We start from the raw sequence: 24,238 nt of genomic DNA, 5'->3' as shown, positions 1-24,238 counted from the left end.
CCCCCACCTCAGCCCTGGCCCCGCCTCAGCCCCGGCCCCTCCCCTGGCCCCGCCCCACATTAGCCCTGGCCCCGCCCCCGCCCGGCCCCTCCCCTGGCCCCGCCTTAGCCCCTCCCCTGGCCCCGCCTCAGCCCCGCCTCGGCCTGGGCCCAGCGGAAGGCAGCGAGCGGCGGTTGTTTTGTATTTCAATCTGCGGCTGTTTTGTATTTCAGTCTGCGGCTGTTTTGTATTTCAGCTCTGCGGCTGTTTTGTATTTCAATCTGCGGCAAGATCCTTCGAGAGCTTCCAGGCCGTGCGCCGCGGACTCCAGAAAGGCAGCAGCTTGCTGTTACGTTTTGGTTTCTGCACAGGCCTGGCAAACAGCAGTAAATTCACGCTTGGCCCCCGCAGGGACGGCTATCTGCCGTCCCTTTTCCTAGTGATCGCGCCAGGATCTCGCTCACTCTTTAATCGGTGTACTCCCCACCCCACGTACCCCCAGCCCTTGCTGAGGCCCAGCCCCGCGCCCCAGCATGTGCCTCCGTAACTCGGCTTGAACGTGATTCCGCTGAACCAGCTCCAGATATGTTGAATATATCCGTGAACGTAAACTGTTGGTTGCTTTTTTTTTTTAAAAATGCTGCTGTTTTATTTTTTATACAAACTAAAACACCAGAGGTCATTGAATCCTATATTAAATACATAAATTAAAAAATAACCATTCATAAAACTTTACATACAATAAGGATTCTCTCCTACACGTTAATACATATAGTACAGGTACATGTCCAATGTTTATCAAAGGGTCATTCTGCAAGTAATTTACAATTTTGTTCTGGAATAGACACCAAAAAAATCTGGAACAAAAAGTATATATAAAACCACAGAGGTGCTGATGTGAGAGAGGGCAGGGGAAGAAAAAACCCTTTGGATCACCAGCAGCTGAGTGTTCTCTGAGCCCTGCTCATGTCAGGAGAGCCTGGCCTGGACAGTCCTCATGGGATGCCATAGAACTGAAAGCTTCGGGTTTCAGCGGATGTTTCCCACTGACATAATGGTAGGTGGTTGGACGATTAACAACACCTAAAAAAAAATTCTCCATTGTCCTCCAGGCACATCAGTAAGAAAGGATGGACCTGTGAGCCATGCTGGTAACAACACTGCAAGAAGTACCATTTCCTTACTGCAACCCCAATTGCCTAAACTCATCTCATGTAACCAGGCCCTCATCTGAAGTGTTTAAATTCAAAAAATAGTCTTCGAAGTCTCATAACTTGGGGGAAAAAAAAGCAAGTCAATTGTGGTCAAGCTGATTTGTACTACCTTCTGTGGCTCACCTTGTGCCTTTGGCAGGATGGATAGCCTGGAGTGCTGCCACTCCTGAACAGCCTTGACGGGATGCACGGGAGGGATCCAGGGCTGTATTTGCTGTCCTCAAAGGCTGCAGTACATTGATTTTATTTTTGTTGTTGGCTTTGGGGAGGGAAGGTTGGCTACAGTGACTAATCTGAGGGAGGATTCTCAATCCTTTGCTTCAATGAACATCAGGAACAGCAGAAAGCCCAGGATTAACAGTCAAAGGAGAGTGACGGGTCCAGAAAAAAAGAATCAAAAAATTAGCTGCCCATGAGATGTGAAAGTAAACCTGGAGGAATAATCTGGATTCAGTTCCCCATGCCTAGATTAAAGTATACTTTTGTAAGCTACAGCAATATTTCTATATACAATCAGGAATTGGTAAGTATATGCATATATATGTATATATATGTACATATACATATAGATACATGTGTATATATATATATACACACAGACATGAAACTCATTTTATCTAGCTGATAGCAGAAAGTTCCATTAACTCACATCAGCATGTGTGTTTTAGGCATGGCATGTGTTATGCTGCAAGGAGAGTAAAGCAGCGGTGGTTCAGCTCCCTGGAGGCAAGAACAATCTTTGAAAAGTTTGCAGATCCAGGTCTGCTGCAGTCAGACTACCAGCACCCATCCCACCCTGAACCCTTGGCAATGCAATACCTGCATGCATATGTATACACACAGGAGCAAGGCAGGGCAAATTAGACAAAAAAGAGAAATTAAATAAGATAACATGACTTAGGGAGTCTAAATAATGAAGCCTGCCACAAGACCAGTTAGGTATGTTGTAAAAGTGTGTATTTCTAACTGTGCCATAAACCTTCTGTATGATTGCCTGAAATAAATGTTTCTAGGGTTTTTTTTTTAAACCAAACCAGCGTGGAAGTTATTGCACCATCACTGAAACCAAGAGCTGCTAATTCTTCTGCAAGAACTCAGTGCTTTAACTGCCAGCCCTAACACTGAGGAAAGCCACCTGAAGGTGGCAAATTACCTGATGCTGCAACAGAGGAGAAAAGAGTGAGGTGGGAAGGAACAACCAGAGAGAAAGCTCCCAGTAGCTAACAAGCTGCTGTTAAGCTGCTCAGTAATCTCCAGCTGTCACAGGAGTGGGACCACTCTTCAGGGCCCAACTCCAGAGCTCCAGGACTGAACTGCTAGCTCATGGAAAGCACAACCTTATTCACAGAGTCTTCTGCTAGGGAAAGGAATTTGAAAAAAAACATGCAATATGCCTGCAGTCATGTAGCATATCTACCTACAAGCATATTTCTTTAAAAATGAGCCAGCAAACATACAGCTTGGTGCCAGAACTCAGTAAACCCCTTGGCTGAGCCAGTGTTTCAAGAAGATGTGGTCATTCTATAATTTAAATTAACTTTAAGGAGCAGGAAAAAAAAATCACTCGCTAATAACTTCTAATCTTCCATGGAAGGTTTAACACTATCTCCTGGCACTCAAGGAATAAGGATGTTAGCAGTCTTTGTGGAGAAACTGCAATGCAGTTAGTCAAATGGACATTACTGATTAAAAGCTATTCTGGCCAAAAAAAAAAGCTATCTGTGAGGGGCAGGCATCATTGACACCAGAGAAACTCCCTCCCTCCTATGGCTAAGGAACTGCTTTTGATGTGCTGAGTTGCTCCGGCAAGTAACCTCACTGCTTTGTGCCTCAGCTGCTTTGTCTGTAAAAGTAAACAGGCAAGCAAAGGAGAAGATCTTTGAAAAACTCTTCGAAAGCTCTTCAAAAGCTTCTGATGTGCGTAAGATGTTGGTACATGTGATCCCTGCTTTGAAGGTGTAAGTAATGCACAAGCTGTATTCTGGCCCTTAATTTTCTAGTTTTTAGTACAGAAATCCATTTCTTCCAGTTAAAATTAAGGCTCCACTGCAGATAGAGCCTGGCCACAGGAATCCAAAGTCTGAACAGGCAGGACTCCGTTCCCCAGAAGATGAAACCAGAGGCACTGAGAAGTGTACTGTCAGCCCACCAGCGAGAAAGGGAGGGTGGGTGCAGCTGGCTGCACTCCTTCCCTCAGCACAGGACTCACAGTGATTGCTGCAGGCATTGTGCTCCTCAGGGAGTGCTCTTCTGAAAGACTGCTGGGGTGCATGGACCTGCATTTCTGACAAAGTGATGGGTGCTTGGACCTATGACCTCAGGGAGGCACCACGGCTGGGTTCCAGGCTTCATGATTACAGAGGTAAGTAATGCTTTCAAATGAAAACTACTTTTAGTTACTCTTAACTGTGGAAAAATCTAAACAGACAAGCAATATTTTTTCTCTGTAATAAGGTTGTGTTCACAATGTTTTTCCCCATTTTCGGTCTATGTATCATTGGTCAGGAAGTCAACAAAGTCAGTTGACAAGCTGAACCAAAACTTTTTTTCCAAGCTGGGACAAAACAGTTGGAAGCTGATGCTTTGTGAATCATGTCACATGGATAAGGGGATTAGCTTTCCTCCCTGCCTTGTCCTCCAACATCTCTCTTCTTTCTCAGAAGCTATTCTGTAGGTCCAATTCAGTGGTTACTCTATAGTGAAACCAAGTATAGTCTTGGTTTTATTATCTCAATGGCAGTCTTTAAAGAGTATGAAAAGTATCTGATAATAGACAGGCTGTTCTTCATGGAGGGATGGTGAAGAGAGATAAGGCTTCAGCTCCACTGGAAACCCTCCTTATGCCATCCACCCTCTTCTTCCATGCCTGGGCCAAGGCAGGTGGTGCTGTGTAACAATCTCAAGCACAAAACATGGTGATCTGTCCTGCCCACCCTGCAGTAACACAGACTGGGGCTTTTTTCCTTTCTTCCTTCCACATTGCAGCTGTCATTTGTTCCTGAGGTTAAAACCAAAGAGGGAGAGCAGGAGTCCCTGCAGCGAGAAAGCCACATACTTCAAATTGAACACTTTGTTGTCAGCATCTCTTGAGTTTCTCCTACTCTCATCTGTTCATTTTTGATCCATTTGTCAGATGACAGGGAAACATTTAAATGATTGCCCTGCACAGCAGGAATAGATTTTTCAATTGTAACTTTGGTTCCATGCCCAAGACACACTGACTTGATCAGCTGAAAGTGGTCCCTTCCCTTTAAGTTCTTCCTAGGTGATATAGGTTATGAGTTTATTTTTCTTCCCCTTTTGTAATTTCAACATACAGGATTTCATTAGATGCAGCATATATCATAGCTTTAGACAGGAATTGTCAGGTAACAAATTTTGAGTGATGGCTTTAAAATACAAGGTGGTTGCAGTCTTGGCTACAGGTTGTTCATTTTTATACATTTGAAAACAGGTGTAAACAATATTCTCTTCATCGAGGGGTGGAAGCATTTGCCTTTATAAGGACTTATCTGTGTGGTCGGGCACTCTAAAAGTTAAAAAAAAAAAAAAAGAAGAACGTCTGTATCAGATAAGGTATACATTTCTAAGTTCCTCTACCTACCTATCCCAGATTTGCCAAGATAGAATCAATATATCAAAATCAGAAAGCTGAAAAGGCTAGTTCTTGTAGCTATCAGTATGAAACTGGTTTTGTCTGCATGAAAAGCACTTATGAGAATTCTGTGTATTTTGATAAGCTTGTCCATTGAAACCCCATGAAGTTCAACCCTGTGGTGCATAAAAGTCCCCATGGGCATGTTCACATGAGTAGTATGCATAAGTTTCAATGACTCTTGAACCAAAGCTGCCTACAATTCTCCCATAACAAGAGCCATGGCAGCAGGCAATATCCTTGGGGTGTCAGAGTAAGCCGGAATTTTGGCTAATGCAGCACTGAGGCAAACAGAAACTGCTGATGTTCTGAGAAAGCCTACCTTACCTATAGAAAATAACTTTGGTTCTCAGGTTTGAGACAAGGGGAAAAAGGGCATATTTTTGTCTTTGTTATCTCAGCATTTAAGCCTACATAGTAAATTTCACTGGGTGCAAAATCCACACGGACCACACTTCCTTATGTGGTCACAAATAAGTGCATACATATGTTCACAAGCACAGAGAAAATGCAGGTAGGAAAATCCCATATAAACAGAAATGAGAGTGCTTCTGGTCTGGATACTGTATCTGCTGCACGTGGCTTCCTTCATTTGCACATTCTTGTCCTTTGTTATTGCAGTACAGCAGTGAGTCAAGTGTTCACTCTGGGTGAGAAGGAAACCAGAAGGTATCATCTGTGACCACATTGTGGATTTCTCTCTCCTGGTTAAAAGACTGGCAAAGGATAAACTGCACCAAGGCATGAACAAAACCAAAGACTTTTCACCATCAAGTGGCTCCCCAGGATGAACTGGGCTTTTTGTTTGTTTTGTCAGGGATCTGTATGAAGTCCCTTATGATAAGGCTACGACAGTTCACTTCCATCCAGTAGAAGTAAAGCAGTTTTGTAGTATATATATAGTATATTATACATATGACAAAATATACAGCTAAATAGTTGTAAGAAGAAATGCTGATGGCACACTCCCCATGCCGTGCTCACCTTTGCTGAATTAAATCACCTGGGTAGGCGGTGTTTTTTAACGTGAATGGGCAACACAAATCAATGTTAGTTATTCTCTCCAATTCCATGTATTCCAGCCTTGGAGAATATGACTTTGCTAAAATCCCTCTCCTTCTTGCCAACACCATTCCCAAATTGCCTGTGTCTGGAGATTTCCCCTCAGGTACTGAGGGGAGAGGATCCCATAGAGGAAAATGCAGGGGTGAAGGCAGGGGATGAGGAGCTTACCATTACCTTGTTTTTGAGGAACTGCTACAAGACTTGATGCTTTGCACCTGTGGAGTGACTGGCCTTGGTAAAACACTCTACAGGTATCATGCGTGCTGTGATGCTGGGCCTGCTGCAGCTGTCTTTACAGTTCAAGGGAGTTCACAGCAGTGCAGATCCTCTGGAAAAGCATTGAGTTTATATATCCCCCACACACACCTCTCCCGTAAGATTTTTCCACCTTCACAGTCAATGCTGATTCTCTAAGTCACTGTGTCTCCACTACTGTCACGGCTCTTTTCCTCTGTCACTCAGCTCACTGTAATCTGTCTTGTTGATCCCTACCTGATGTTCATCAAGCCAAATATGTAAAAGAAGGATGGGAAAGGCAAAAGAACCCTTCACCTCCTGAGTGGTCCTAGGAGTGCCACAACTGCCTAGCAGGCTTTATGGGGCTGTAACCCACATTTCAGCTCCTGCTGATGCTTCTCATCTTCTCTATGGGGAACTGGACCGCTGTGTGCTCCAGGGACCAGCCATTATGGAGCAACAGTGACTTCAATGAGTGAAACTCATCTTGGCATTGTAGTTAGAGCAGCATTCCTGGGTTCAACAAAGTGATCTCGAAGGGATTTACACCTGCTAAACCTTAGATGTTATGTAAAACAAGAGGAAAACCCATTGAAGGAGATTGGGCCAGAATGGGGGGTGGAGGGCGGAGAGAGAAAGGGCGTGAGGAGGGAAGTGAATTCTTGACACAATCCCTAATGGATCCATGTAAATTCCCCTGCAATGACATCGGTCAATTGTGCAGCTGGGACAGTCGTGTATGCCTTAAGGACAGCACATAAATGTTTATATTGTTTTGATTTTTAGTCCTGTTCAATGAACATGACAGCAAGATGTGCATCAGCTCCGTGAAGAGCAAGAGCTGAACAGGACCCAGCAGCCCATGGAGGCAGGATGACTCCAAGTGAAAAATAGCAAACCTCCAAGAACTTAGGAAAAATATGGAGTTCTGACCTCAAGCCTCTCATTAGCTTTACTAACCAGCCAATACCTGCCCTCAAAAATTAGACCAAAAGGACCTAAGTGTTATTAGCAAATGGTATTAGCAGATTGGTATTGGTAATACTAGGATGTAAAAGCTCACCAATTCTGTAGCTGTACTAGAAGAGGCAAATACTCATTAGAGAACCAATGCCATACCCACACTGGTGGAAAATGTAGGTGCAAACTGTATATATAGAAAACTCTGAACCTCTTATTGCCCAAGTTTTTCTCATATGCTGCACAAGGACATTATTTCAGTTGTGACAGGAACGAAAAAAGGACAACAGTACAGGCAAATGGAAAAAAGTCATGCAGGCAGGTTCTCACAAATGTCACTACAAGTTCCTGTGATTTTTCAAGATGCACCTTAAATCCAATATTTTTTTTAATTTGGAATCTCCCTCTAGGTTGACTGCTTGTTCTAGACTCATGATTCTGTGGTACAGCAAAAGACATAGTCATAGAAAGTTATTTGCTACTACTGTGTACTGTGAAAATCTTGGCTTCTTAAAATTATTCTGTCCACAATTTGGTCACTTCAGAATAGTTTCTAATTTTTTTCTCCATTATGAATAAGCAAGAAACTGTGAAGTCAAACTTCCACCAGTCAGAGATACCTAAAACATCTCACAGCTATACTATGCTGTACCATGGTTCTCAGAAATCCTGCAGTAGGAACACAATTAATGCAGTCATAAGTTATTGTGTTTCATAATCACTGGATCAAGGCAGTATGTTTGAAACTGCAGCAACTTGATAATGATACTGACTCTTGTTCACAAGAGCTGTGATCACTGATCTGTCTGCATTTCTCCTAATTCTTCTCTATGGGTTGTTGCCCGTTCAAGCCAGCCTCCAGGTATATTGCTGCCTCAGCCCATGGAAACATTCATTTTGAGGTCTGGCCAAACAAGGACACAGTGGATCCCAGCTGAAGTGACTAATTCTGATAGTTGTCTCTGCATCAGCACAAAACTGCAAATGAAAGCTTGGATCTAGCTGAAATAAAACACGAAGTAGGGGCTTTTCCTTAAAGGGAAAAGGAAAACCCACCAAACATGACCCATGCCACTTAATTATAATCAATACCTTGAATTGTATCTGGAAACAAAAAATGAGCTGGTACAAATGGTGGAAGGGCAGAACATATTTCACACAACTGTATCTCAGCTTTTATCAGGTGGAGAGCAGAGGAATTATTCATTAACACAGCTGAAGCCAGAGCCAAGAGAGACTGATAAATTTAATGGTATGGGTCTGTCCTCAAATCAGAAAATTATGCTGTCATTACATGTTCTTGAGACTTTAACATTATGTTTTCTATGCTATGTTCTACTTTTGTTATCCTGGATGAAAAGAAAAATTGTCCTAGCCCAGCATCCTTGCTCTGGAAGTGGCTAGGCACAGATAAAAATGGGACCATTATAGTTCTCTGATTTATTTCCCCATCTTCACATTCCCTTTTGAATTCAGAACTTTCAGCTGCTAAGCATACGTGAAAGACTTCTTTACCACCTGTACCCTTAACTTTGAATTTTTGTTTCTTTAAGCTTGTTACATGGTAATTGATTCTATTAGATGGTGAACAATAGCAAGCTGTCTGTCCGTCCATCCATCCATTCTATGACAAATTTTTTAGACCTCTCCAATACCTCCTATTAGCAGTGTCACTTCCTGAGCCAGAAAAATACTTCCATTTCTCTATCTCTCCCTTCCTGTCTCTCAGCAGTTGATCGTTCTTCCTTGTCTTTCTTTGTATTTTTCCTGCTACGGGACACTTGTTTTAAAAAGTAGAGCTGCTGTTCTATTGTTTCAAAATCTTGATCTCCTTCCTCAGTGCTAGTTCAGAGTGTGTTTACGGTTGAGGTTATTTTAACTGTTTTCCATCTGCATCCCTTTGTAAACATCAACATTAAATTTCCCCTGCAATTCCCTTGGCTTTTTGATACTGTGAAATTCCTTGTTAGCTTTTATTTTTACAATTATGAATAGCACAATATCACCAGCAGCTTGGCAGTACAACAACCCCCTACTATGAACTACTGCAAATCGACAACAACCTGCTGCATTTGCTGACTCCAAACATCCACAAGAACACACAAGGATGTGATCCTCCGGTCTGTGCAAGAAGTGGTAGCTTTGAGGAAATAAATAAAACAGTCTTACCTTTCCAAGAGGCACATTGACATCAAGGCCAAAGAATAAAGGCAAGAGAGAAGAACAAGAACAGAAATAGAAACTGCAAAAGAAAAATAAGACTGTGTAAAAATTAAAGATAATGGCACTGTAAGCATCCGAATTATTTTTGCACTCTGTAGAACAACTCCGAGTATTTATTAATTCAGAAAACACTGTTACTCATTACTAATGAGGGTAACACTGTTACCCTCATTACTTCTGTAAGTACCACACCACCTCCCAGGCTTAGAAAACAGATTCAAATAATTTTGGTGATGGATTACAATTGGCACCATATTGAAAGCCTGAGGTGTAACTATCACATCATGATACCCCAGGGGCTGACAAGTCATAAAGCTAGGTAACAAAAATAGCATGTGTGGTATTTTTAAACATGTTAAAAGACAGAGGCTGCAATCCATGCTAGAAATAGCCTGGATATATAAATACATAAATATAAACTTATATATATGTACACACGTATGTTTATAGTACCTACACACACCCATATCAAACACTCACCATTACATGTTTAATAATGTAATGCAGTGTTTTAAGATTAAAGTCTGTATCTACTGACACAAACTGAAAATAAAGGACAGTGGACCACCACCAACAGGTGCAGCAGAACAAAAAGCTAATATAGTTCAAGAGAACTGGATGACTACTTTCAAAACAAAGTTAATCAGTGCGCTTCAAAGGATAACAGAACCAACCTTTTCCTCCAGATCCTTAATTTGTCTCTTTTGGATGTCAGTTTTATCTTCTAAATCTCGGATCCTCTGGAAATCAGAAAAGAAAGCATATACACTAAATTCTCAGTAAATCTATCCCACTTAAGTAGCTTAATGTTCCAAGGGCCAAAACCCTAGAAATCCACAAATGTATTTCTGTGGCAGGGACAATCTTGTGTCATACTGTGACTTGATCCACTCATCCTGCCAAACCACAGCTTTACCATGTGTGCAACTGCTCAAAATATGATCCTGCATATATGTAACTGGATCCTTAAATGCTAGAAATTAGTATAAATGATTGATAAGTAATATCTCCAGGGAAGGAAACTATACATCCTCCCTGGGTAATCTGATCAGTGGTTGGTTACTCACACAATGAAGAAATTCTTTTTGATGTTCAGGTGGAACCTCTCGTACAACAGTTTTTGCCCACAGCCTCCTGTTCTATTGCTTGGCTACCTCCTCCTTCCTTTGCCTCTCAGCCACTTCCAGCTGAGGCTGGCTCGGAGTCATTCTGAGAAGCCAAAACTGCTGTGGCAGTGTCCCTCAGGGCAGTGTCCCTCGGGGCAACTGGCATGTTTAAAATCAAGAAGCTTCTTATGTTGCAAAGGCCTGGCATCAAAAGGTGGACCCAGTCTCAAGTGCCCAACTCAGGATCAGGCAAAACTGTCAGAACTGAGCCTTCCTGTGAACCAATTCCCCCTAACCACTGGGGATGTGCTTCTTCTCTTACTCCCATAAATGTCTGAGTCAGATCTGTTTCATGGTGCAGCTTTCATGTTATTCAATGTGCTGTGACAATTTGCCATTTTGCTCTGGGACCTCACAGCTTGCAGAGCAGCAAACAACAGTCTTTTAAGGTAAAATGCAGTACCTTATCTCAGCAGTGAAAAGTACAAATCCCCACTTGGGAGGGACAAGTAGCATCTGGAAAAACAGACAGCTCTCCTGTGCCATACGAGCTAGCAGCATTTACTCCGTTTCTCTTGTGCCCAGTCCAGTAACTAGAGATGACCATTTTTATTACAAAGCTAGAACTGTGCAGACAGAATTCTAGATGAAAAACTTAAGGCTAGAATTTTAAAACTCAAAATATGCCAGAATAATCTTGCACAAGCTAGTATCATGTGTGCTTGCATGCACAGAAAAAACAAAGTAAGAGACAATTCAAAAAGCTGGATGCCAGGCTCCCTCATGGCCTGCAGCTTGCTTAGATTTGAGCTCAGATTGTGTTCTTACAAAGAAAGGCTGAGAAGATACCACATGTGTGTGGTTTCCTCTTCTTACCTGATGAGCCTGCTGGAGCAGCTCCATCCTCTCCTGAAGAATCTGGCAATCATACTCTCTGCTCTTCCTCAGCATCTGACGTCTTAGCTTTTCTACTGCTGTCCTCAGCTCTTCCTGCTGTTTTTCAGTGAGTAGTTCCCCAAACTTTATCACTGTTTCTTGCTGCAAAGCATTGTACAAGGTGGCTTCAAGCTCCTGGATCCTCTGGTTGATGCAATACCAAAAGTCAATTAGAGATGAAACATGGTTTAAAGCACATTGGAAACTGGGGGATTGGTGGCAGATTCAGACCCCTGCATGAGAGGCAGTCCCTGTGTTCAAGTGTGCAAAAATGTGAAAAACTAAACTCAGAAAATGGTTTTATGTTCTGAAAAAAGGATAGGAACTTTTATTTTCAAAGTATTTTAATATTAACTTCCACTGAAATCCTTCACTTCTACTCTTTTTTAATGGAGTTAGAGTTGGACGGAATGTTCCTATCTGAAGTGTAAATTATTTCACCAATTCTAAAATTTCCACCTGTTGCCCTAAAAAACTCCAGCTAGACAAGCCAATATTAATGAGCAATATCTGCCTTAAACTGACACGAGTTTCAGACTTCAGGAGATGAGCCTTTTTATGACATGAAAAGGTGAGCTACTGTGTTGAAGCTGTGCAGACTGCATGCAAGTACTCAGAAGAAAGAGGAAAGAAAAAATTTAAAAAAATCCAGTACTAACAAAAAAGCAAAAATCTCTCCTCCTGATTCAAGAAAAATCTGCGTGCTATTGCAGAGCTGGCCAGTATGTGCTGCAGAATTTCCTTTGTACATACCATGTACGCTTGGTCAAGAGCTTGCTTTCTGTAGTCTAATTCTTCCTCCAAATAACCTTTTATTTTGCAAAATTGCTCCTACAATGAAGGATCATTTGGACAGAAAAACAAATTAGTTACTCCAAATACTTTAGGAAGTTTTATCAAATCATTTACAGATATCTAATTCAGCAGGACAAGAAGACTGGTTTTCGACTGACAGTCAGCAGAGTTATTAATACCTGACTCAGCTAGAAAAGAAGGAAGGGCAAATAGCTGTAGATTGCTCTTGTAAGTGAACACGTCTGATGTACATGGAACTAAATCCATCCTCTCTGTTGGCTTCAGTGGTACTGCTTGGCAATTCAGTAGTGAAACTTAGGGTGTTCTTTGTGATTTCTCCAAAGATACTTCCTCTGGCATCGGGAATTACTCTTTTTGTGCCTCCTCTTATTTTTGAAGAGGTGTAAAAGTGGACTGAACTAAAGAGGAACTAACTATACATTCACATTCACATTCCTTGGGAGCAGCTGCTGTGCTTTATCTTATCAGTCCACCTTAAGCTGAACAGACTTAAGTACAGACATATCACAGGAACAAAACAAGCCACTACTGCTGTCTCATTCTTGTAGTTATGTTTGTTCATCTTGTAGGCTGCTGCCATTAACTCGAATAAGAACAGGGTAAGGTATTAACTTTACTTAGTGTGTAATGAAAGCCAACAGTGTTATGATTCAGTTCAACAATTTCTCACATGCTGGTCCTGAATAAAATGCAATACAACAGCTGATGTTTAGGCTGTGAATCTTATGAGACAAACAATGCATGCATCTCTGAAAATTATTGAGAAACCTTTGAACCCTCGGTACTTGCTAATAAACAGTCATCCTCATAGAAAGGGAGGCATTTTTTAAACTTTTACTATTTCTGTTAATGTTATTCTGCATGTGAACTGGACCAGGAACAATTTTATGGATTCACCAATAATCAGACAAAAGGTGCATAGTTCATTTGTCAATACACTTTCCTAGTTATTTTTTGGCACATCAAGTAAGTGTGACACAATCAGTGTCCCTAAAACATGTAGTAGGAAAAGTTTCCTTACCATATCACTTTCCAGTTCCATCATCTTCTGATGCAGAGCAGCTTCAGCTCCCTCAATCTGCTGGATCCACTGGAGAGAAGACAATGAGACCTGTAACCTGCTGTGTTTTCTAGCACACAAGCAGTGCCAAATGAGCTATGTACAGCATCCTGTTAGACCGTTTTTAGCAGCCTATTGCTGCGGGCTTATCTTGAGGCTGTTTGTGACAGAGGCCATGATGTCTGCATGTAGCACTAGGCAGGGAAGCAAGCAGAAAGATCACCACTGCTGGGTCACCAGAAGATGGAAAAGCACACACCCTTTGATGGACAAGGAACCCATTCCATCCCATGCATCAAGGCCAACAATGGGCCAATAGCATCTCAAAAATAGCTTAGTTGGCTTTATGGCAGTTCTGTTTGAAGCAGAGGCATTGTTGTGCAGAATCCTTGGAAGCTGTCATGTTGAAATCTGCGTGCTGCATTTGAGCCTTAGAAAGCAATTTTAATCACCCCCCACTTTCTTCCTAATTTTTGAAACAAGAAATATAGACACATACTTTCAGTGATATTTTGGCATACAGATGCTTTTGGAAGCTTTAGAAATCTCAGGATTGTAAATCCCAAACTTTATCTAATTACAGCTTAAATTTCTGATGATTTCTCATTTGGTTTTCAATTGCAAGTTTTGTTTCATATTATTTTTGTATTTGTAGTTTTTTCCATTGCACAGCTTGGGCCAGCTCAGTTTGTTATTTTTGCTGCTTCAGCAAGGTGTTTGGGACTGTGCTGGGACAGTTTATTTTATTTGGGGAATACTCTCAACAGTAGAAAGTTTAACGATATCGATGACAACAACAGGGCAGAAAATGTGTTAGATGAGGCTTTAGATAACACGTGAGAAAAGCAAGCATGTGATTTACCTTTTCTGCCAAGGACAATACCGTAGAAGCCTGAATTATGGCCACTTGTTCTTCATTCCTTAAATTCTGTGAAGAGAATAACAGCAAAGAGGAAAATTGGCAGCAGTTTCCTTCATGAACAAAGACAATCCAGCCTACAAACCAGCTCTACAGTTTTCAGAGGATAGCTGTAGTACTGAGTATTCAGTTTCCATTGAAACATTCAGAGTCTGTTCACATATTATATTAAGAAGACCACTAGTTTTGCCTTTCTACATGATATGGATTAATTGTATCATTCATTCCGTTACACCTTAAGAGAAATGTAAACTAAAATTAGACCCATTTGTTTGTCTTCATGCTAGTTTTACAAAGCTGAATTTCCATTAAAGCTTTTGTAAAAATAGTGCTGATCTACATCAGCATATGAATAGACAATAATGATCTTTTGTTTTTATTTCTTATAAACTTTTTTAAGACGTATCTAATGTTGGCCAGAGATACAGCATCTCTTTTACATGGGCAGCTATGCCCTCTTAGAAAGCCACAGGAATTTGATAATTCTTGCCTATTTGTGAAACTGTAAGAAAGAATCCTAGTCCTGTGAAGAGTGGTTTACTCAGACTGCTGAATTCCTTCATGTGTTTTCCTGAGTGAACAGGGCCCAGTCCCAAATATTAGTAGTCTTTGGAAATTCTTCCCAGTCTGTTAAACCATACAGAACAGATGAATAATTTAACAAGTATCTTTGAAAATAGTCATAACTATACATAAAACTTACTGCACTGTACAAAATGCAGCTTGTAAAGACAAAATATCTCCCATTTCAACTTACCCCATTATCACCTAGGATGTCTAACTGCTTTATAAGGTCTGGGATGCTGACATCCTGCAAAGAGAGAGTAAGGTAAAGGCATGGCATCCACCTTTTATCATGGCTGTAATATCCATCTATCCTATGAACAACATGGAAGTCAGCCATTTTGTTTTATCCTATGGAAATGCATCATACATTGATTTCAATTCCTTTGAACCAGATTTTATCATTATGGAGAAAATTTTGAGTCTAATTGAACTGTGTCTGTCACCACACTCTTACATTAGACCATTTTTAAATACCTAAAGTCTAGTGGAGTTATTTGTAATGGATTATATGGGCAGCACCCACCACTCCTCCCACTTCTCCTTAGGGAGAAGCACTCCTTTATACAACTGACCTACCTTAACCCCTTCCTTCATGCAGTAGATCTGTAGAGCACTCACACCATCTGAGAATGGGTGAATCTGGAGATTAAATGGTGGGGACCGTCTCTCTCTTTCCTGCAAATTAATTGAAAAGATGCTAGAGAATCTATTAGAATGAAGGAAATGCACATAGAGAATGCCATAGCTGCTGTTTCTATCGTGCTTGGCTTGCAAAGCCAAGCTCTTCATTCTATAAGCCAAGGAAAGAATCATGTAGACCTAGTCTGAAAAAGTGAGCCAAGTCGGACAGGATCCTAAATCCAACGTGACTACTTAACAGGAAATTATTTGATAAATTATGCCAATTTGCAAACTGGCTGTGGAAAGGCTGTCACCTAGCTAAGATTCATAAGATTCAAGTGATTTGCTTTATTAAGTGTTGAACAACTGTACATGATTGTAAGTACTCCCTTTAGAAACAGGTGTTTGACTTCAGACATTGGGGGACTCAGATTACATATTTTCCTCATCCTGGTATGCTACACATTCTAACATCTGTGGAAAACCATGTGTTCAAAAAAACTGATCGACATAGCTATTTATAGACCTTTATTGCTTAAAATTTACAAATATTTGTGCAGTTTTAAAGGGCCAAAGACAAGAAAAAAAACTGAAGATGCTATTTCTCATTCCTTTCAGGTATTCAGGCAAGCATGGAAGTAAAGATTAGACTTTACTTTCACACATATTTTTGCTTTATGAATACATAATTCATTTGATCAGTTCAGCTCCCTGCCATATGGAAACACAGCCATCAGGTAAAACTGTAGGACAGTTCTATGAATAAGGGGCAAGTCTGACACAGCATTAAGTTATGAGAACCAGGAAGGTCTCTGTGTGGCAAATGTATTTGCCCTTGGACAGCAACTGAAAAGAACAAATAAAAAATAAACCATCTTACACTGGGGAAGAGAGCAGGTGAAATTTTGGTTGGCGGGCACTCCAAAGAAGAGTCTGGAACTAGAGGCAGTCTGGGAAGAGGAAGCTTGAGGTCCTGCAGAGGCTGCTAAAGCTCCTGCACCAATGTCCAGTGTCACCTGAGAGACTGTTTGCACCCACTGCAGGTCATGGAAGAGCTGCTCAACAGGGAATGTGTCCAGTGCCCGCAAAAGGAACAGCACTCATACATGGGCAGACAGGCATCTCCAAGTATTAGAAAAATCATGCCCACAGGTGTGGCAGCTAAGAGGCACACTCATGTTAATCAGTTAAGCACACCTTTGCACACTGGACACCTGGCTCAGGCTAAAGTGAACCAGCTGAGTATGGTGCTTACTATTTCCAGGATACTAGAGCTGACATACTTCAGCTCACAATTAAAAATGCTAGGCCTGAATTGTTATTCTGTTTTATTGCTACAACACTTGTGTAAATCCTTGATTAAAGCCAGTGTCCATGCAAGTGCAGTCATTTAATTTTCTACCAGCTCTCCTGTAAGAAGCACATGCATCACCTCCAGCTCAAGGTTGCGGAACTCCAGCAGCTCATTCTGGTCTCGCGCGTCCTGCAGCTCCTGTTGCAGACGGTTGTTTTCTGCTTCCGTTTTCTCTATCTAACAGAAATATGTAAAATCATGACCTGTGTGACTGTTTCAAGAACCATAAAGTATTTGGTGAGTAGTAGTTGAGGTAGCATAGCCTGTGCAAAATCTAAACACTTAAGATGTCTCACAGGATCCAGATAACCCTTCAGAGTGAACATGCAAACCTTTGGAACATACCTTGTCTAAAAGCTCTTGGTTCCTCTTAATAAAAAGCTGCTTGTCTTCCACCCAGTGTGAGTCCTGTTGAATGAAGTAGTAGTATTACAGAATAGTCAAATTCCATAAGCTGTGCACATTTATTGAACATTGGAGCCACAATATTCAGGCTTTAACATCCTACAGGAACAAGCTGTCTTTTACAGAACAACAATATTTTAAGTTTACCAAGATGTAGCAAGGCTTCTGAACTTGCCAGATCTGCATGTTTACTGACTGGCAACATTACATCTCATGGAAGTTTATACTGAAGTTGTGCTTGGTATTTTGTAAGCAGAGCAGGTAAGATACAGAATAGGGGAAAAAACACACAAGAATTACTTACCTGCCCTTTCTGAGCCAAAGTTTTCTCCAGATCTTCTATTTTGGCTTTATACCTCTGGACTTCAGCTTGAAGTTGCTCCTGAGCCTGTTGAAGTCAAGCACCACATTAATGAGTAACAAAACCAGCAATGTGGCTGCTGCCAAAACCAGCAGAGCCTAGCTTCATGCTGTCAGTTCCACTGAGTGAGCAACCATTAGAAAGATTCTGACTTGGTGAAGTTTTGTGCCACCCCTTAGACTGACACACAGATGACACAAGAGAACAGAGCAGTGGATCAGCCCCAACTCCCCACCCAAGTCTGTTCCACCATGGATTGCATTGGAGCAGCAAAACACAAGCTCAGGTATTTGGGGTGCTCTGCTCCAAGACCCTCATAAGGGGCAATCCCTAAATTACAAAAAAAGTGCTTAGCAGATCAGAGTGGCAACAGGTAGTGGGAAGAGGCAAATTTAACTGCCAGGGGGTTCTTCAAGAGCTGACTCAACTAAATACTAAAAAAACTGGTATGATCTCACAGCTAACTGCTTTGAGCAAGAATTTGGGCTGGAGACTGCCTGAGGTTCCTTCAAGCCTGAATGATTCTATAATTTTATTAGAGGAACAACATTTTTAGCCTTGGAAGTTTTACTGTAGCCTGCATCATATTAAAATTTAAATGTAATTTGCAAATTTGTAATTACAAATTTGTTAGAATTTGTAATTCTAACTTATCTGTTAGAAACATTCAGGTGTTCCTAAAGTTGGTGCAATGTGCGCCTTTGTGAAAACCCACAGGCCTTCATTTGCCTTTAAAAGCCAACTCCCATCACACCTAGACAAATGATGAGAAAACCCTCGTGATTCTGTGTCAGGTTGCAGAGTTGTCTGCTTTGGCATGCCTGCCTGACTGCAGTTTTCAGGTTCAGGTGGAGGACAGCTTCCTGTAAACTGAGTGATTGTGTCCATTCTTAATGGTCACTCTCTTTCAAAATGTACTCAGTAAATGAGTGAACAGACATTTCTCAGTGTTATGGATGCTGTATGTAGCACCATTCCATTGTATGTCCCTTTGAGGGTTTCTTGTTCTGACAGCAATGAAATACTGTAACTCTCAAACAAATACTGACCCTGGCTTCTCTTTCAGCATCTATGACCCCTCCTGCCTGTTCCTGCAGCAGTGCATACGCTCTCTGCAGGGCCTGGTACTCCTTCGTCAGCTGTCGAAACCGCAGCTCTGACTCTTCTGCTGCTAAACCCTGAAGAATAAGAAGGGACATGTCTAAGCCATGGAGAGCAAAGCACTGTCAAAGCAAAGAATGCAAAATTTGTTAAGCACAGTAGCTGCTTTACAGGTCTTGATTCGAATAGTGTTCTGGATCACAGTCAGCTTGCTGTGATCTGAAATTAAAAAATGGGGAGATTATACAGCATTTATATCACAGTATCAGCTGAGTTGGAAGGGACCTACGAGAATCACTGAGTTCAACTCCTGGCCCTGCAAAGCACCATCGCCAAGAGTCACTGAGAGAGTTGTCTAAACACTTCTTGAACTCTGTCAAGCTTGGTGCTGTGACCCCTTCCCTGGGGTCATTCCAATGCCCAGTCATGCTCTGGGTGAAGAACCTTTTTCTAATATCCAACCCAAACCTCCTCTGACACAACTTCAGGCCATTCCCTCAGGCCCTGTCACTGGTCACCACAGAGAAGACATCAGTGTCTGTCCCTCCTCCTCCCCTCATGAGGAAGCTGGAGACTGCAATGAGGTCTCCCCTTAGTCTCTTCTCCAGGCTGAATACACCAGAGGTGACCTCAGTTGCTCCTCATACAGCTTCCCCCCAAAGCCCTTCACCATCCTTGTTGCTCTCCTTTGAACATTCTCTAGCAATTTAATATTTTTCTTATATTACGGCACCCAAAACTGCACACAATAGTCAAGGTGAGACCACCACAGAGCAGAGCAGAACAACAGGACAATCCCCTCCCTTGACTGACTGGCAATGCTGGGCCTGATGCCCCCAGGACTTGGGTGGGCCCTCTGGCTGCCAGGCCGCTGCTGACTCATATTCAACTTTCTGTCAGCCCCTGGGTCTCTTTCAAGGCACTGCTTTCCAGCATCTCATTCTCCAGTCCATCTGCAGATCCAGGGTTACCCCATCCCAGGTGCAGAATTTGGCACTTTCCCTTGCTGAACTTCATCTGGTTGGTGATGGCCCAGCCCTCTTGATTCATCGACGTCTCTCTGCAGGGCCTCCCGGCCTTTGATGGAGTCAACAGCTCCTCCCTATTTTGTATCATTGCAGAACTTGCTCAATATCCCTTCCAGTCCTGTGTCCAAGTAATTTATGATGAAATTGGAGAGCACAGGGCTTAAGATGGAGCCCTGCAAAACCCCACTAGTGACAGGTCACCAGTATGATGTCATCCCATTCACTATAACTAGTTGATATGTCTTTAAGCTACAAGAAATGTGATACGTTTCCTTGAAAAAGGAGAGGAAAAAAAACCACCTCAAATTGCAGGGTAGTCATATCAAAGACTCTACAGACTATACTGTGGAAGAAACTCTCAGCGTTTTAGTATATGAGTAATCAAAATTAAAGTCAAACTTAAAAAGTATTTATCACTCAGTATGCACTATAAAATCCCAAGTGTTCTTGAGAGCCTGAGAGCTTGTTTTCAAAGTCATCTCTTGAAAACCTGTAACTTGTCTGTGGAAAGAGTCAGATCTTACCTCATCCAGATCATCATCTGGGGTTGCTGGTGTCCTGTCTGTTCTATATGAGGCCACAGAGGATGTTTCAGAGTCCATAGAATCATCATCATACCCAAAAACCGTATCCACCACATGTCTCTATAGAAGGAAAAGTGTGATTTCTGAACCTTCATGTAAACAGAGGGGGCAGTTACTAGTTACTTAAAAGATGAGGTGTGAAAAGTGAACAGTGGGCTACCCCTGCAATTACCATCTTCACACAAACTCAAAGGAAACCCATTGAAGATCAGGTCTTGTGCTGGTGGAGAATAAGTTTGCAGACTAATTTTTCTAAGGGTCTGTCTCAGTCTATTTGGAAAATCTAATGTGAGCAGCAACATGCCAGAGGAAAAGTCTCTGCCCTTCCTTGCTGGAAGGCAGGAAAATTGTTTGCAAACCAAGAAGTTCTTCAGAAGACATCTACCAACATGCAAAGCGTAGTGTAGTGTGCAAAGGTTACACCATAAGGGTTAGAAACACGTGTAGAATAGGCAGCCCTCCTTCTTCTCTCACAGACACTGCTGATACTTTTAATGTCCAGGTGCTTCGCTTGCTGATATTGCTGTTGGATCATATGAGTGAAAGCTATGCTAATACAAAACTAACATGAAGGAACTTTTATTGCATCTTTCCAGGACTACAGTAACTGGCACCCATTATAAACAATTGCTCATGCTCCACAGTTTGGCTGTACGTCTGACACCTCCCTACTGCCAATTTCGTAGCTGAATTAAATCAAATGAAAACTGTGAGATGTGTCCTGTGAAGACACTGATGCTTGACCCTGAAGGCTTGGTTTCAGGGTACCAATTTGAGTATTTAAATACTCGGCTCATGGATAATTCTGAAGACAAACTGATCAATGAGCAATTAAGATGCACTTCTTCTTAGCAACATCTTTCACTCTGCTGACAGGTTAAAACCTTCCAAACCTGGAGTTTGAATCACACAAAAAACATGTACCAAAGACGTCAATTAGCTTTTGCATGTATTGTAATTTTTGCTCATTGTGTTGTCAAGTGAAAACAGTTGCCATATTCTCCAATGTTATAATCTCTGGTTTAGAAATAAAATTTACTGATGAAAATACTCTTTGGTCCTTGCTGTGTCTGCTGTACACCATTTTGCAACCCACACAGAAACAATGTGATGACACAGCTAGATTTACTGGTCTGAAATTCCCAGTGTAGATAATGCTGTGTGACTTTCAAAGAACATGGGTGACATACTAGGGGATATCCTTGGAGGACTGAATGCAACCAAGGAACCCATATTTCCACTTTTTGGAGGTGGGACATGACTGCTGCAAAGTCATGCTTCACATCTAGCTGATAAAGGAGCTATGCGAACCACTCCTGACTACTCAGCTCTAAAATTGTTGTAAATTATACCAGCTTTGGACTTAACATAATTCAGAGTGATACAAAGGTTAGTCAAAGGCATGTGGAACTGAGCAGGAGAGAATGACACAGTATCTCAGGCAGAAATTTCCACCTGAAGAATAGAGACGCATAAGGATTTGGCTTTAGCCCATATGTGCTGTGAAAAATAGATTGCAAGAAAAAAAATGAGAAGGTCTCTGATAATGCTAGTACCTCTCAGCATAACAGACCCTGAGACCATACTTATAGATACCAAACCATTATAGATACCATAGGACCATTATTACTACTGAGTGGGGGGGGCAGGCGTGGGAAGGACAACGGATGGGACAGGAGCCCCATTTTGCTGAAAATAAAATAGCTGCACGCCCTTAACAGAATTTCAAAGTGGATTTTAAAAGCCCTCTCAAAGTAACTAAGGAATTTATAAACCTGATCACTAAAGCAGATGTTATAATCCACAAAGCTCTGTTTAATCAGATTGCTAAAGTGTGTTTTCCTACACAGCCTACTTGAATACTGTAAATAAGGAACGATTTTTCATCTTACCTTGATTGGTTTTGAGCTCCTTTTATGCTTTCTCCGACGAATGAGTTTCTCCCTGTCCTAGAAAGTAAGATTAAAAAGTTACTCTCTCTTCTCTTCTTTAAAGCAGACAGATGGCCAAATACATGGAGGAAATAAATAATAAAAGTTCCAGTGACTCTGTCCATATGTTCAAACAGGAATCTGATTACAGGTAGAAGGGAGGATTCATATCCAAATCTGTATATGTGTGTCACCTAAAATCCACCTGAAAAACACCTTTGTGCATTTGCCTTGAGCAGCTGTCAAACAATAGGAGCTCAGGGATTGCCCTCTAAAATCACTGGGATGCCTGGTGCATGGTTTTGGGCACTGTATAAGGGGCTGTCTGCCTTCCATGATGAGGAGATGCTGCCCCTGTCTCAAAGGCATTAAATGATGGGAGTGTCGATCTCACCACTCCTAGCAATGATACCTTGGAAGAGACAACAGCCTGTTTTGGAATCGTTCCCCTTCTCCTCAGTATCATAATGCAAAGTTCACTGGCAAAGGAATTGTCAGCATTAAATGACAGAAGAATTGGAAACCTACTGTCTAGCTGTACAAGCTTTTCCAGCACATGATACAGCACTGTGGGCCGGCCTCCTGTTAAGGGAACTTTTTAAGCATGACTTAGTTATAATGGTAAAACACCTCAGCACAGTCCTGCCTTGTGAACATGTAGGTACCTACCCAAGCTCCACAGCTCTTAGTCTGCATTCCTTTCTGGAGCTCAATTCACAGTGTTATGGTTTGAGTTGCAGGGGTTGATGCTCCACTACAAATTCAGTAAACTGCACACATGCACACCTACACCTAAACATCTGAGGATGTTAAAAGCAGGTAAGGTATTAATGCTCAGACCTCTAGTTATAAGAAAAAATACTATCAGCAATAAACTGTACACAGCAATCATTCCTAATTTCCTTGTGCTCTGGACATACCCTTGTTAACTCATCAATTATGTTCTGCTGTTCTATGACCTGAAGCTTTAAAAATTCAGTTTCTTGTTCCTCATTAGCCTGATCCAGGTCATTGAGAGATCTTAATTTCTTTAGAGGAGGATGTGATGTTATTTTTTCTCTCTGTGGTAAGAAGAAAAGATAAAAGAGATAAAATAAGATCCAGCAATTAAAAGACCACCTTTCAGTTGAAAACTAAACATCACCTTTCATTTAAGCTATACAGACCTTTAAATATGCTTCAGCTAAACCAATTTTTTTATTCACGTCCATCAGCACTTCTTAACAATAAAATAACACAGCACGGCTGAGTTCTGAACCAGAACAATAAAGCTTTAGCTGTTTAGTTACCATGTGGCAATACAGCCTCTACATACCCTAGCTCTTCCTTGGCCACGTGTGGCAAATAGAGTTGAAGCTGTCCAGTGAGTAGGCAGATAGTATCTACTCTCACGACCTTACTGACACTCAATGTAGGACCGTACACAGTGAGGCAATGGACCTGCTTTACTCATGTTAAAGACATGCATTCAGTCACACCAGGAGGAAAGGCAAAAACTGTGATAACAGATCTATTTTAATCACAGCTCAATATCCTGCCTGCTCCTGAGCATATGTGGGAAAGGAGATGACTAAAACCTGTGAGAATTGCTCTAGCCACCAACAGCTTTTGTGATTTGGGCATCCATAGTGTGAAGAGCAGATGTCAGGGAGCTAACTGAGCACATATACACTGTGTCCACAGATATGCACCAGTGGTACTGCCCACTGATGCCTAATGCATGCAGATTCCCAAGTCCTTTCTCTCTGCTGTGGGAGACTCCAAGCGACTGTGGTCTGCACTGCCACAGCTGTGGAAGAATAATTCTGATCCATGATACCTGCAACAAGTTTATCTGTCTTCTAGGCACGGGTAAATTGCATAGTCCTTAAGTGGATTAACTGTGTAACACTAGAGTCTGTTTTCCGTGGGACAGGAAAGTGAATCTGATCAGCTCCACCTAATCAGCAGGAAAGCTGCTCCCATTGCAGGGCACTTAGCCTGCTCAGGACAGTGGCTACTACAGGTCAGGGCAAGGTCCATGAACACCTTTAGCAAGGGAAGTCGTCTCAGTCTGCCAGCTTACATCTGGCAACCCAGAACATCCACCTCCTTTTTCATTAATGCCAAAGCCACA

General features: G+C 41.8%; 1 protein-coding gene across 4 annotated transcripts in view; it reads right to left on the bottom strand.

Annotated features, from left to right (window-relative positions):
- Window positions 1–2,148: 2,148 nt before the first annotated feature.
- Window positions 2,149–24,238, bottom strand: part of JAKMIP2 (janus kinase and microtubule interacting protein 2) — a 37,262-nt gene continuing 15,172 nt past the window's right edge. For 2 of the 4 annotated variants that reach the window (XM_074552370.1, XM_074552368.1), the window contains exons 7-22: window positions 23,043–23,183; window positions 22,084–22,140; window positions 20,132–20,251; window positions 18,528–18,656; window positions 17,422–17,505; window positions 17,058–17,120; window positions 16,791–16,889; window positions 15,314–15,412; window positions 14,928–14,981; window positions 14,114–14,179; window positions 13,213–13,281; window positions 12,129–12,206; window positions 11,316–11,519; window positions 10,008–10,073; window positions 9,280–9,352; window positions 2,149–4,722 (exon numbers count right to left, since the gene is read on the bottom strand). In XM_074552370.1, coding sequence (XP_074408471.1) covers window positions 9,302–9,352; window positions 10,008–10,073; window positions 11,316–11,519; window positions 12,129–12,206; window positions 13,213–13,281; window positions 14,114–14,179; window positions 14,928–14,981; window positions 15,314–15,412; window positions 16,791–16,889; window positions 17,058–17,120; window positions 17,422–17,505; window positions 18,528–18,656; window positions 20,132–20,251; window positions 22,084–22,140; window positions 23,043–23,183 — 1,380 coding nt within the window. In that variant the 3' untranslated portion in view covers window positions 2,149–4,722; window positions 9,280–9,301. The other 2 variants (XM_074552372.1, XM_074552371.1) reach the window with 2 other exon arrangements.

The sequence above is a fragment of the Zonotrichia albicollis genome, chromosome 15 (assembly GCF_047830755.1).
Source record: "Zonotrichia albicollis isolate bZonAlb1 chromosome 15, bZonAlb1.hap1, whole genome shotgun sequence".
In the NCBI taxonomy this organism is placed as follows: Eukaryota; Metazoa; Chordata; class Aves; order Passeriformes; family Passerellidae; genus Zonotrichia; species Zonotrichia albicollis.
The sequence above is the reverse complement of the archived record's forward strand: the minus strand, read 5'-3'. Positions and strand labels throughout refer to the sequence as shown.